The following is a 14,466-nucleotide window of genomic DNA, read 5'->3' on the forward strand; positions in this document are numbered from 1 at the left end:
TAAAATAAATATAAATAAACTAAAGACAGAAAGTAAAAAAAAAAAAAATGAAATAAGAAAAAAAAAAGAAAAAAAAATTAACGTTGAGAATAAAACCATGTGGAATATAAATAATATCTGTGTTTAGAAATTATAAAAATTTAATATTTTGATATATGTATATTTTTGTGTTGAGTAACGAAAAAAAATTTGTAGTATTTATTAGTTTATTTATATAAAAAAATGGAGGATAATGAAGATGAGCCAATTGATGTGCAAAAAGCAACACCAGTTGTTGATGAAGTTGTTAAAGGTGAAATTGATGAAGAGTCAAGTAAACCACGTCAACCATTTAGCTTAAAACCAACAACACATAATAGATGTCCAAAAGAATTGAAACAAAAAGTGAGTAATTTAATTTTAAATGATAAAAAAAAACACAACATGAATAAAGTATGATTTTTTAAATGTAAAATTAATTTAATTTAGAAAAAAATAAAAACCAAGGAAGAATGTTGTGATTCAAAATGGAAAAATCGTATTGAAACAAAGCGTAAAAAAACTGGAAAAGTAATAATATATGAAAAACCATGTACAATAAAAAAAATACGTCCAATACCACGTCATTGTTTGACAAAAAATGAATGGTACAATTTATTATCAAGACCAAGTAAAAAATGTCCATCACAACCACGTCAGATAAAAATAATTGATAGACCATTACGTCCAGTATCAGCAAGAATGAATCAGCTTGCATTACCACCACGTAATAGAATGTTAGCAACACTTGAAGATCGTGGAGCAGTATTACCACCAGAATTAATTGATAAATTAATTCAAATTATTGAAACTAAAACGTGTTTAACACCAGAACAAGCTGAAAATTTAATTCGTGATAAAAAGAAATTAAAAAAAAAAATTAAAAATGAAAAAAATCAAAGTAAAATACATTGTACAAGTGATAAAATAAATAAAAATGATTATTTTATACAACCATCAACATCGTCAGTATCAGTTACACCACAATTTGATGAAAAAGCTGTTAATTATCAGTATACAATGGCAAATGCATTTGTTAAAAGTATTTTACAATGGGAATCACAAATTCCAAGAGAAGAATTTAGTGATATTAGTGATGTTATTATAAAACGTTTGGAAAATGTTTTAGAGTATCAAGTTATTGATGATGGTGATAGAGTTACACAACAAATGAAATTTTTATCAGATATTATTGCATCATGGATTGCTGGTGTTTTATTTGAAGTTGGTGAAGCACATAAAGAAGAATTAGAAAAAGAATGTGAAGAAAGAAAAAATGCAATTGATGATGAGAGTGATGATGATAGTGATGATGATGATTCAGAAGTTGAAATTATTATGGAGCCTCGTCCTGAAGTATTGGCTAAATTGAGAAAAGAAAAAGAGCTGAGAAATAATAAAATTAAAGATGAAATAAAAGATTCAATTAAAGATGAAGTTAAAGATGAAATAAAAGATTCGATTAAAGCTGAAGTTAAAGATGAAATAAAAGATTTAATTAAAGCTGAAGTTAAAGAAGAAATTAATGATGAAATAAAAGATAAAGTTGATGATAAAGATAAAGATAAAGAAAAAGAAAAAAGCCAGGTTGGAGACTCTTATAATAAATTAAATATTAAAGAAGAACCAAAAAAGGATGATGATAATGACGATGTTGGTGGAGCTGGAGCTACCCAGAGCGAAGCATCATCACCTGGACAAACAGCCCCAGACTCTCAACCTAATGAAAATGAAGAATCTAAACCTGCTGAGGAAAAAACACCTGATGAAAAAAAAGGAGAAGAAGCAAATGATGATGCAGGAGAAAAAAATAACATTAAACAAGATAATAAATCTGAGGTTTCATCGAAAAAAATTAAATTTGTTGATGAGTCTGAAGAAATTGGATCAGATGAAAAAACAATGGAGGAAAGTTTACGTATTAGTCGATCAGATAGTGTTGAAGAAATTCCTCAAGAACCAAAAGTGTATGAGACAATTACAATTGAGGATGGTCCAGAGAATGATGAGAATGGAGTGTCAGGGAGGCTTGAGCCAGTGACTCCAGTAAAATTGGAAAAGCTTGATGTGTCTGTTAAAGAAGAACCTGGTTTACTAAAAGAGTCTGAAATAAAAAAAGAAAAAGACCAAGAGATACTTGATGATCCACTGTCGACCAAAATAAAATCAGAAAAAAAAATTGAAAATGATTTACCAGTTGTACAAGGTATTAAACAAGAACCTGATTTAAATGAATTATCTGTTTCTCAAATTAAAGCTGAAAAAATTAAAGAAGAATTACCCGAGTCGATTATTCAGGATATTAAGCAAGAACCAGGCTTGATGGGAGTGTCATTGTCCCAGATAAAATCTGAAAAAATTAAAGACGAGTCGATGGGATCAGTGGGGCCTGAAAAAATTAAACAAGAATTATCTGGAATGGTGAATCAAGGCATCAAGCAAGAGCCTGGCTTGGAAAAAATACCACTGGTCCAAATAAAATCAGAAAAAGTTGAATACAGTCAGTCTGCGTTGATAAAGCCAGAACAAATTAAACAAGAATTATCAGATGTGGTGCAGCAAGATATTAAGCAGGAGCCTGGCTTGGAAAAAATACCAGTGGCTCAAATAAAAACAGAAAAAGCTGAAGACAGTCCACCTGAATTAATAAAACCAGGACAAATTAAGGAAGAATTATCAGATGTGGCGAGTCAAGATATCAAGCAAGAACCTGGCTTGGCTAAAATACCAGTAGCCCAAGTAAAATCAGAAAAAGTTGAACACAGTCCACCTGAATTAATAAAACCAGAACAAATTAAGAAAGAACTATCAGATGTAATGGAGCAAGATATAATGCAAGAGCTTAGCTTAGAAAAAAAACCAGTGGTCCAAATAAAGTCAGAAAAAGTTGAACACAGTCAGCCTGAATTAATAAAACCAGGACAAGTTAAAAAAGAATTATCTCAATTGGTTCATCAAGACATCAAACAAGAAGCTGAATTAAATCAATCACCACCACCACAGTCACAAATAAAATCTGAGAAAATAAAACAAGACCTACCTGAATTGACCAGTCAACAGATCCAACAAGAGCCTGTCTCAAAGGCACCAACATTGTCTAACATAAAATCAGAAAAAATTGATAATCAAAATATCAATAAAAATCCTGATTCATCAGTTCCAATATTATCACAAATAAAATCAGAAAATATTGATGATGAATCAGCTAAATACAATCAAGAATTACAACAAACAAAAATCATTGAACCAAAAATATCGAATATTAATTCTGATAAATTAAAACAACAAAATAATAATTCAATAAAAACAAAACCTGAATTTTTACAATCATCTGAAATAGCAAATAAATTAAATGATCATTCAACTCCAGAAAATATTAATGAAAAATTACAAGAAATAACTTATACAAAATTAAAACCCGAAAAAATAAAATATAAATCAATAATAAAAAATTCAAATATTAATTTAAATAATAATAAACATAATAATGATAATAAAATTTTATCTTTTAATGAATTTTCTGATAAAAATAATCAACAAAAAAAATCAATAACAGATTTTGCAAAAATATTTAAAACAGATGTGCCATTTTTAAATTTTTTAAAATTATTTGATACATTTGATAATTTAATTGAAACAAAGCAAAAAAATAATAATGTTGATGATCCAGTAATAGATCGTTTACACGCAGCAATATATAAAAAATTAGAAAATATTGTTAAAGCTGAAACACCAGATAAATTAACAAATAATATTGAAAATATGCTTGATGTATTATCTGGTAAAATAGCAATATTTTTACGTAATTTATTAACTGAGTCTGAATTATTATTTATTAAAAATAATCCAGGACAAGTTGAATCATTTGAATTACGTGAAACGGGTAAATGGATAGATAATATTTTAAACATGGCAGAATGTTGGAGTACATGGTTACAAAAAGTTGTTGAAGAAGCTGTTGAAATAAGTAACAATCCAACAACACGTAGTCAATGGAATGACTGGACAAAAAAAGTACAAAATGAAGCATTATTATATCGTCGTTTTCATATTGATTATATCAATCAAGCAAATCATAATCGTGTCATGTTAGCTGGACGAGAAGTTGTTAAAACTGGCCAATTAAATTATCCAGAATATGAAATTAAAGAACGTGAAATTAAAACAACTGATTTATGGAATTAATTTCTTTGAAAATTATATTTTTTTTTTCCAAACAATAGAGAAAGTTTTTATAATAAATAAATAAACAATTTTTAAAATTAAAATGTTAAATTTATCTTGGAATTGTTTACCTTAAAAATTGAATACTGTTGGTTTATTTTATATTTTTTATTGATCAGCAATTTGCAGAATGTGAGCTCTGCTTTCTATCAGACAGAAATTAAATTTTGTATTTCCATTGGTTGATCTTGTTTCTTGAATGTATTAAATCGTGTAATGGAATATATTGGAGAAAGCAAAAGTTTTTTTTTTTTTTTTTTTATTATTTACAAAGTTATTTTTATGTATCATTTATAATTAAATTTTTATATCAACATTAAGCTAATCCTATCATTTTAAATGAGAATCATAAAACACCTCAAACATAATCATAAATTTATTATTTTTTTTTTTTTACCTTATTCATCATTGTGATATGCTGATTCATCAAAATTTATTTAATTACAAAATTACCTCGAGTTGTTTGTTTTGAATGAAAATTAGAGAAAAATATATTGAAAAAAATTTTTTTTTCTACTGTAATATGAAAATTGTATCAATAAAAAATAATGGAAAAATACATTTAATTTTAATTGACTAAATAACATGGGTTTTTCCTGATTAAAAAAAATCAATTGAAAAAATAATTAGTATTGATTACATCAACGTATAATTTAGAGGAAATTAAATAAAAAAAAAAAAATCTACAAAATTAAATTTTTACTGGTTTTTGTATTATTTATTTTGTTGTTATTATTTTTTTTTTTTTATTATTTATTTTCTCATTATCATCCATGTGTGGAGTTTTATTTTTTAATTTTATTTTTTTGTTTTTTTTTCAATTATTTTATTATATTCTTAATGCTTTCACCATTAGTGAGTAAAAATATAAAAATTTAATTATTGTTTATTAAAAAATAAACATTATTTGTTTATTTAATTTTTTTTAATTTTTTGTTTTTATTTAAGGCTGAGACAAGATCTTTAGCAGATATCTCCCGATTTCTATAGAAATTAAAAAAATGTATTTTTAAAAAATATGAAAAGTTTATTGCAAAAAAAAAAAAATAAAAAAAAAAAATATTTAATGCAAATTTGATAAAATAAGAAACGATAAGCTGATTAATTAATTTAAATATAAACACGATATGTATTTTGTATAATATAAAAATAAAAATAACAACGGTACCAGTCGAAAAACGAAAGGATTCCATCGAAGATATTGACCTACTCCCTCGAGGCAATTCAAGACCAAGGAAATCATTGGAGTTTAATGAGCACACTGATACATGCTACACAGTTTAAATAATAATTTTATATTTTTCAAAAAAATCCATCAGCAAATACCTCACATCCACCAGTAAACAAAAACCACAACAAAATGAAAAAAAAATCATGAAAAATTGGAAAATTTCATATTATTTTTTAATTTTCAATTATTTATTATTTAAAAAATATAGTGAAAGTATATAACCAGTTTGAAAGTATAATAAATAATAAAAAATTAAAACGATTAAATAAATTATATAAATGAAATTTGAATTTAATAAAAACAAGCTAAAATATCGAAATTTGTAAATGTTGCAAGTAATGATAGAAAAAAATAAATTATAAGCTTTGTTTTTTTTTTTTTTTTACCAAACAATTAAATATAATAATAATGATGATGATAAAATAGCAATTTAAATTGTTGTTTATAAAATAGCCTAGTTTTGTTATTGTGGTGGTATCAGCAGTATGTTGATCGTGTTGAAGAAGCCAGTGACTGAGTTGAAGAAACCAGGCTGATAAGTGTGCCAAAGAAAGAGGTAGATAGGTATATGACAGGTAAAAAAAAATATATAATAAAAGTAAGGAAAGGCTTTTATAAAATATATATGGATAAATGTATATGGTATGTATTTTAGTGGGGATAAATTTAACCATGACATTGCGCGCGCGCTAGTAAACCGTTGACGTGAAGCAATCGACCGCGTGTTCTACCATCGTCTGGGTGGTGGGTTAACATGGAGTTTAGTTAAAACATAACATTCATACAGACAATAATATTTATTTTATCAAAAATAATATTATTATATTTTGTGTTTGAAAATATAATTATATCATATTTGAATTTTTTTTTTTTATATAATATTTCTTTACATTTCTAAGTATTTCTACAAGAGAAATTTCGATTCTGGAATAACTGATGTGATTGACATGTAAGTTATAGATATTATTTTTTTTTAATAATGATAAATTGTTTTTTAAAAATATATTACGTAGATACTTGTTATAATTATTCACAACATCGATATACATTTTTTTTTTTTTTTTTTTATATAAAGAATAAAATTACTAGCAAGTTTTTCTACAAAAAAAAAAAAAAAATAGCATTATTGATTTTAAAAGAATAATTAAATTTTTTCTTTATTCTGTGATATGTAAAAAAACAAGCTACTTTAAATGTAACATATAATTTTGTTTTCCACTTTTTTATTTTAATTTTTTTTTTTAAATTATAAATTATAATTAGAAAAAAAAAAAAAAATAGAAAATTATAGATAAAAAAAACTTGATTAAAATGTTTGATTACACTTGAACTATTGGTGAGTAAATAGAATATATTATCGAATAATAAATTAACATTAAATAATCAATTCGTTTTAAATCGTTAAACATCGTTGGTCAACGTGTAAGTTTGTTCACGATGACCAGACTGATAACATTGTTATCATAAAACACCTTTGTCCTCGTCACAGTCTTCGTTAAACTGTTGTCGTGTTAATTTCTATTTTAATCTTTGGTAAATTTTTATTTATAGATACATATTTGATAATAAAAATATATATATTATAAAATATTATTTAATTTTTATAGAAAAATGGCATTAACATGCTGGGAAAAGCTTGCAATAGTAATTGTTGCAGCAGTTGGTTTGCGAATGTTAATTCGTATTGCTGTATTAACATGGAAAAAATTAATAGCACCATCAATGGGTCTTGGAATTGATGTTGCAACACAAGGCAAATGGGCTGTTGTAACTGGTTCAACTGATGGTCTTGGTAAAGCATTTGCTGAAGCACTTGCTGCAAAAGGTCTTGACATTGTGTTGGTATCAAGATCATTAGAAAAACTTGAAAATGTATCAACTGAAATAAAAGCAGCATATGGAGTATCAACTAAAATTGTTGAAGCTGATTTGACTGAAGGTCAACCAGTCTATGCTAAAATAGCCAAAGCAGTTGAAGAACTTGAGGTAGAATTTATTAATTAGCCATTGTTTTATTGATAAATAATTTTGTTGGTTTTTTTTTTCTTCAAGGTTGGTGTACTTATTAATAATGCTGGTACAAGTTATGATCATCCAGAAATGTTTACAAGTATATCAGAAGAATTAATTGCAAGAATATTACAATTAAATGTTGCTGGTACAACTGGTGTAACACGTGCTGTTTTACCAGGCATGATGGAAAGAAAAAAAGGTGTTGTTATTAATATTAGCTCAACATCTGCTGCAATACCAAGTCCATATTTATCAGTATATGCTGCAAGTAAAGCATTTGTTGATAAATTAAGTGCTGATCTTGCTGCTGAAGCAGCACCAAGAGGTGTTACTGTACAGTGTGTACTTCCTGGTCCAGTTGCAACAAAAATGTCCAAAATAAAGTAAAAATAATTTCTTATTTTCCTCAATTTTTATTTATATATTTATCAATAAATTAATGTATGTAAATTTAATTATTTATTTAAGAAAAGCAACATGGATGGCACCAACACCTGAAAAATTTGTTGAGGCTTGTTTAAAAACTGTTGGAATTGAATCAAGAACAACTGGATATCCACCACATTGTCTTATCATTGGATTTGTCAATGGTTTAAAATGTCTTTGTGAAAAAGGTGCAATATGGCTTGTTGCAAGAACAATGCTTAATATTCGTGGTCGTGCATTGAGAAAAAAAGATAAAAATGATGATGATCTTGGTAAATCATCAAGTAAAAAAGAAATTCCAATTGAGTGATAATTATAGTGGATTTTTTTTCTTTCAGTAAATTACAATTTTCTTTTGATTAATTTCTTTTTTTGTTCAAGTTTGTGTCATGGAAATATTTAACCATTGATAATAATAATAAGTGTTTAATAATTTTAATAAAATTGTTTAAATTGATTTGAAAAAAAAAAAATTATTTAACAAAAGTAATTTATTTAAAATCATGTGATACAGTACAAAGGTCAATAGATCCACGTTGACGTGGCATTTAAAAAATTTTTTAAATTTTTCATATCAATCTTTAATTCATTGCCGTGGTATCAAATTATAATGATTATTTTAATCAGCAGTATCATATTGCTCAAATATATATACTAGTTTGTGTATTGTATAAAAATATGAAATAAATTTTATATTTTTATTTTTCAATAAACATACATGTTTTTTGTATTTTTTTTTTTTTAAATTTATTTTTAATTTTTAGTATATTGTTAAGAAAAGATATTATAATTATGTCAATTTATAAATTGTATAAATCAGCATTTATTTATTATTTTTTTATGCAACATGACGCAGTTTTTCTACATGAAATATTTACGACAATCAGCACTTGTATTCAACGAGTTCATTAATTATTAATATATTTTATAAATGAATATTCTCAGCTAAATTAACAGTCGACTTATTTTCAATGGACAAATATCAGTGGTGAACATTGTCATTTATCAAACTGGCAAACACTGTTGGACTCGAATTGTTCTTGTTTTAATCTCTTTGTTACTGTGGCTTTTTATTGTTAATAACGACTCGAAAGAAAAGGAAAAAATGTCATTCTTATGTTGGATGATTATTGTAACAATTAAGTTACGAATAATAATACATTTGTCTGTATTTATTTGGAAAAAATTAATAGCACCATCAATTGGTCTTGGTCTTGATGTTGCAACCCAAGGTAGGTGGGCTGTTGTAACTGGTGCAACTGATGGTATTGGTAAAGCATTTGCTGAAGCACTTGCTGCAAAAGGTCTTGACATTGTGCTGGTATCAAGATCATTGGAAAAACTTGAAAATGTATCAACTGAAATTAAAGCAGCATATGGAGTATCAACTAAAATTGTTGAAGCTGATTTGACTGAAGGTCAACAAGTCTATGATAAAATAGCCAAAGCAATTGACAAACTTGAGGTAAATTTTATATTATTATTTTTATTAATTAGACATTGTTTTATTGATAAATAATTTTGTTGATTTTGTTTTTTCAAGATTGGAGTACTTGTTAATAATGCAGGAGTTGGTTATAATCTTCTCGAGACATTTAATAATGTGTCCGAAGAATTAATTGCAAACTTGTTGCAAGTTAATATTGCTGCTACGACTTTTATCACAAAAATAATTTTACCAGGTATGGTGAAAAGAAAAAAAGGTGTTGTTATTAATATTAGCTCAACGTCTGCTGCAATACCAAGTCCATATTTATCAGTGTATGCTGCAAGTAAAGCATTCGTTGATAAATTAAGTGCTGATCTTGCTGCTGAAGCAGCACCACATGGTGTTACTGTACAGTGTGTGCTTCCTGGCCCAGTTGCAACAAAAATGATTAAAAAGAAGTAAAATTTTTCATATATTTATTAAATTATTATTGTTTAATTTTAATAATTATTTTCATTAACTCAGACAAGGAACATGGATGGCACCAACACCAAAAATATTTGTTAATGCTTGTTTAAAAACAGTTGGAATCGAATCAAGAACAACTGGATATTTACCACACTATCTCATAGTTGGAATTTTTGATAGCCTCAATTATATTTGTGAAAAAATTGCAGTTTGGTTTGCTTCTAAAATAGCAATTAATATTCGTAATCGTACATTATTAAAAATAAAACAAAAACATAGTAAATTAAACTAAAAAAAATAAAATTTAATTGCCATAAATTTAGTATAAAATGAAGTAATTTATTTAAAAATTGGTTTTCAGTTCAAAGATCAATACTGATATGTAAACATTTATTTATTCTTTTTTTTTTTTTTTTTTTATTATAAAATCTTTAATTCATGAATTTTTGTGAACACACGTAACCGGACGTGAGCATCAATTTTTTTTTATCAAATTGCATTCAAATTCACACTCACAATATTTGAAACATTAAACATTTTTGTTTCTTTTTTTTTTTCTATATTGTAAAAAAAGTACATTAATTATTTTTTAAAATTAATATTATACAACAGTTAGTGATTTTTTTGAAGATAAACTCTCTGATATTCTTTGTCTGTCTGAGTTCATTGGTAACAGTGCAGTACCAGAATACTGTGTACTTTTACTATCTTTACCTGTAAAATAATTGAAAATAGTAATTAATTTTTAAGGCTAAATTCAAGTAGAATAATCTAATTGTTAATTAAAAAAAGTGTACATTGAATTTTAAATTTAACAAACCTTTAAGAATATCAGGAATAACAGCACATATAACTGAGCTGACGCCCGGGTTTTTTTTAACACGAATCATTCCTCCTGTAACAAATATATAACGCACTTTTTTCGTCGAATTAAAAATTTTAAAATTAAAATCATTTTCATTATAATAAAATATACATGTATATAAAAATATATACTGTAAATTATCATTGAAATTTGAATTATTTAAAATAATTTTGTTCGAATTTACATGATTGTCCCGGGCGCCAGCTTTGTTCTTAAATTTCGTAAAAATAAATTACCATTTGCATTACGATTAGCAAGCTCATAAGCTCCTTCCATTCTTCTTGATGATGATGCTGTTGGATATGGTAAAAAACATCTACAGCATTCTTTACGAAAATCAATAGCATAACTTCCATAAACAAGTGGATTTGCACATGAATTACTAACAGCCATCAAAAATAAAAATTCTTGTATTCTTGAATCAACTTTTTCAGCACTTGGACGATCAATTGTGTACCTTTAATTAAATAAACAAAATATATTATTAAATGAATAATTAAAAGTAGTTAAAGAAACATCTATTTATTTTTATGTTTTTTTTTTTTTTTACCAAAGTAACATTCCAACATATGGTGTCCAGCAGAGAATAAATACAGCAACTTTTTTTTTTCATTTTAATTAGTTAATTGTATTATTTAAATTTATAAAATAATTATATTTTTATTTACCAATTGTTATTGTCATTTTGAGGGTTCTACTTCTTGCTCGTTCAATGCAACTCATGTCTGATCTTCTCAGTCTCATTCTACTGCCAGTGGTACTGGTTCCAGTGCTATCACAAGTGTTACTGCTGTTTGACTTTGGAATAACTAGAAATTCAATTTTTTTTTTATTAATTAAATTTAATTGTATTATTGAATAATACTAGCTTTCTTACAATTGATAAATATATTTTTAAAAAATAATTATACCTTGATCAAGACCACGACTTTTGCTGGTTATTTCACATAATATTTTTGTATAAGCCCAACAAATAATTATCAATGGAATAAAATACATTGCTAATACACAAAATATTGCATATAAATTTTCTGATTTTTTATCCAATGATTCGAACGTGACACATTGATGAAAATTTGGAAATTCTGGATGTGTTGATACATGAAAAATAAAATACTGAAAAAAAACAAAATTTAATATCAACAAAATAAACAAATAAAATATTTATTTACTTTGAAAATATTAAAAATTATATTATGTATAAAATAATTTTTATCATTCTCTTTATTTTTTAAAAATATTTTTACTGGATCAATATGAATAACACTCGATTAAAATTAATGAGAAATAAAAATTCAGTTTAATTGTTGAAATAACACTTGGAATATTTATTATTTTTCAAATCTTATTTTCATTATATTTTTAATTTAATTTTTTATTAAATTAACCATTGGAATTTTATTTGAAAATACGTTAAAAATACTTTATTAATAGCATAAAAAATTCCTGTTCTAGTTTATTGGAAAAATATTTTTATATAATTTAATTATCTATAAAATAAAATTCTTTTTTAAATAATAAAATGGATATTTAATTTGAGGGTGAAATTTAATTATTGAAATATTATAAAAAAAAATTAAATTCAGTGTTTATTTTTGCATATAAAAAAAAAAGTTACCTGTGGTGTTGCATAAATAACACTACTTATCCAAGCAATCGTTAGCATAATTTTACCGCGTCTTTTTGCATCTGTAACTCTTAGTGGATGAAGAACAGCAAAATATCTATTAAAAAAAAATTCAATAATGCTTTAATTAAATTTTTAAAAATTATAGTTAAAAAATTTATATACTCTATATATGTTTACCTGTCTAATGAAACACAGACGAGGATATTACTTGATAAATAAAGACCAAATGCACGAAGAAATGAAAATACTTTACAAGCAATATTTCCAGCGACCCATTGTACTGTAAGACGCCAACTCACCTGTCGATAATATTTTTTCATTAAACAATTAAAACAATCAATTTAATCTTTTATGAATTATATAAATTCAATTTAAATATTTGTTCAAATAAAAATAATAATGAATAATGATAAAGAAAAAAATAAAATACTCTAAAAATTCATTTTTCTATAACATCATAAAAATTAAAATATATTGATTAAAAATAAAAATGAAAAATCTATTATTGATACTGGCTAATAAGCTATCCAAGTGAGTGACAATTTTAATTTGATTAAAAAGTTCATTGTCCTCGAGATAGATGATAAATAATTTTGTCTGTATTTTAAATTTAGAAATTAAAATTGAGAAAATCGATATTATTTCAAGTGATTGCAATTTTCTCTCCTCGACATAAAAATAATATAATTATCTGGATTATATTTTAATTATAACTAAAATATAAAAATAATTTTAAATTAAAATTATGTCATGCACATGTGATAGTAATAAATAAATGATAATTTTACCTCAACTGGAATCATGATAAATGTAACAACTAAATCAGCAGCGGACAAATGACAAATCATCAATGATATACGTGATTTTCTATATCTTCCTCTTGACAATGTTACAAATACAGTTAAATTACCAACAGCAGCAATGATAAAACACATACAATATATTATAACAACTGTAAGAGAATGATTTGTAAATGTCAAGCTTGGTGGTAGTGTTGCATTTGCAGGTGCAACATCTATATTGTTTATATTTGTTGTCATTGTACTCCTGTGAAATTAATTAAAATCCATTTATATATACTGATCGTGTTGATTGACATAAGTCAAACAGTGTTATTTCGATAAATTAATTAATTTTACATTTAATAGCTATCAAAGGGTAATTGTTTCTATTGACACTCTATTGTTTACAAAATATTTGAACAATGAAAAAAAGTAGTAGTTAGTGTTGAGAGGTATTTTCGAAAAGTTTAAATTATTTATCGCTATTTAAATATAATTATTTTATTTTCAATAAATTAATTCAAACGTTGATTTTCCTTTTTTTTTTTTTTCAAATAATAAATGAAATACTTATCTTGTACTTTTTAATAATTATTTACGTATAAGTACTGTATTTACTATTTAAAAAAAAAATTGGAAATTATAGAAATTATTTGGATTTTATTGATCTTAATATTATTGATAATTTTAAAAATTTTATTATATTTTTATGAAGCTATTATATATTTTTATCTGATTTTATTCAATTTTTATTTGAGTGAAAAATTGAATAACCGATAAGAACAAATATGATTTAATTATTATAATTTCTTTTCACTTTTTGAATTGATTAATGAAGATTTAAAATAGCAGAGATCAAGATTTTTGAAATAAATGAAATTCTATTCATAAAAGTTTTTAATTTGTTGATATCAACGTGAAAAAATCAAGTGGAATTAATTTAAATTGTTTCTTTATACTCACATTGCATTGATATCCATATTCATTTTGTTATTCCACTTATTTTAATTGATATTTTTGACAATGTAAATTAAATTTATAACAACACTTAATTAACAAAAATTTTAATTTTTATAGTTATCAAATTTTTAACATTTAACATTTTTAAATATAATGTAAAATATTCAATTGAAATATTTATTCATCACCACTGATTTTATAATTTTTTTTCAAAACCTTTAAAAATTTTTTAATCAACACAAAAAATATATTTTTCATTCATTTAAAAAAGCTTTATCAATTGTTAATTTTTATTTAGAAAATTTTTTTTTTTCTTTATTATTTATACATCGCATTAATGTATAATAAAATTTTTTTAAAAAACACAATGCATTTTTAGCTCCTATCTTAGTGGAGTCACCGGTGTGAATGTGAATATCA

At 24.7% G+C, this 14,466-nt stretch overlaps 4 protein-coding genes across 6 annotated transcripts; 3 read left to right on the plus strand and 1 right to left on the minus strand.

The window, feature by feature from the left end:
* The first annotated feature begins 19 nt into the window (after positions 1 to 19).
* LOC122860308 (probable serine/threonine-protein kinase kinX) lies at positions 20 to 4,302 on the plus strand. The gene is made up of 2 exons (XM_044164059.1): positions 20 to 384; positions 469 to 4,302. The coding sequence occupies exons 1-2, from the start codon at positions 223 to 225 to the stop codon at positions 4,201 to 4,203; spliced, it is 3,897 nt and encodes a 1,298-aa protein (XP_044019994.1). The 5' UTR covers positions 20 to 222; the 3' UTR covers positions 4,204 to 4,302.
* A 1,866-nt stretch (positions 4,303 to 6,168) lies between these two features.
* Positions 6,169 to 8,881, plus strand: LOC122860310 (very-long-chain 3-oxoacyl-CoA reductase-like). 2 transcript variants are annotated; one of them, XM_044164064.1, is made up of 4 exons: positions 6,169 to 6,422; positions 7,081 to 7,459; positions 7,526 to 7,869; positions 7,955 to 8,881. In XM_044164064.1, the coding sequence occupies exons 2-4, from the start codon at positions 7,085 to 7,087 to the stop codon at positions 8,220 to 8,222; spliced, it is 987 nt and encodes a 328-aa protein (XP_044019999.1). In that variant the 5' UTR covers positions 6,169 to 6,422; positions 7,081 to 7,084; the 3' UTR covers positions 8,223 to 8,881. The 2 variants fall into 2 exon arrangements, with proteins under 2 accessions (XP_044019999.1, XP_044019998.1); XM_044164063.1 differs by lacking the exon at positions 6,169 to 6,422 and adding an exon at positions 6,864 to 7,006.
* Positions 8,878 to 10,651, plus strand: LOC122860311 (very-long-chain 3-oxoacyl-CoA reductase-like). Its single transcript, XM_044164065.1, has 3 exons — positions 8,878 to 9,377; positions 9,456 to 9,799; positions 9,867 to 10,651. The coding sequence occupies exons 1-3, from the start codon at positions 9,018 to 9,020 to the stop codon at positions 10,099 to 10,101; spliced, it is 939 nt and encodes a 312-aa protein (XP_044020000.1). The 5' UTR covers positions 8,878 to 9,017; the 3' UTR covers positions 10,102 to 10,651.
* LOC122860309 (gonadotropin-releasing hormone II receptor-like) lies at positions 10,128 to 13,345 on the minus strand. Of its 2 annotated transcripts, XM_044164060.1 has the most exons (9): positions 13,093 to 13,345; positions 12,482 to 12,603; positions 12,293 to 12,398; positions 11,586 to 11,790; positions 11,343 to 11,483; positions 11,225 to 11,273; positions 10,911 to 11,131; positions 10,630 to 10,704; positions 10,128 to 10,523 (listed from the first exon to the last, which is right to left on the minus strand). In XM_044164060.1, exons 1-9 carry the CDS (start codon positions 13,342 to 13,344, stop codon positions 10,411 to 10,413), a joined length of 1,284 nt encoding a protein of 427 aa, XP_044019995.1. In that variant the 5' UTR covers position 13,345; the 3' UTR covers positions 10,128 to 10,410. The 2 variants fall into 2 exon arrangements, with proteins under 2 accessions (XP_044019995.1, XP_044019997.1); XM_044164062.1 differs by lacking the exon at positions 10,630 to 10,704 and having other exon boundaries at positions 10,411 to 10,523.
* Positions 13,346 to 14,466: the final 1,121 nt, after the last annotated feature.

The sequence above is a fragment of the Aphidius gifuensis genome, linkage group LG1 (assembly GCF_014905175.1).
Source record: "Aphidius gifuensis isolate YNYX2018 linkage group LG1, ASM1490517v1, whole genome shotgun sequence".
Classification (NCBI taxonomy): domain Eukaryota; kingdom Metazoa; phylum Arthropoda; class Insecta; order Hymenoptera; family Braconidae; genus Aphidius; species Aphidius gifuensis.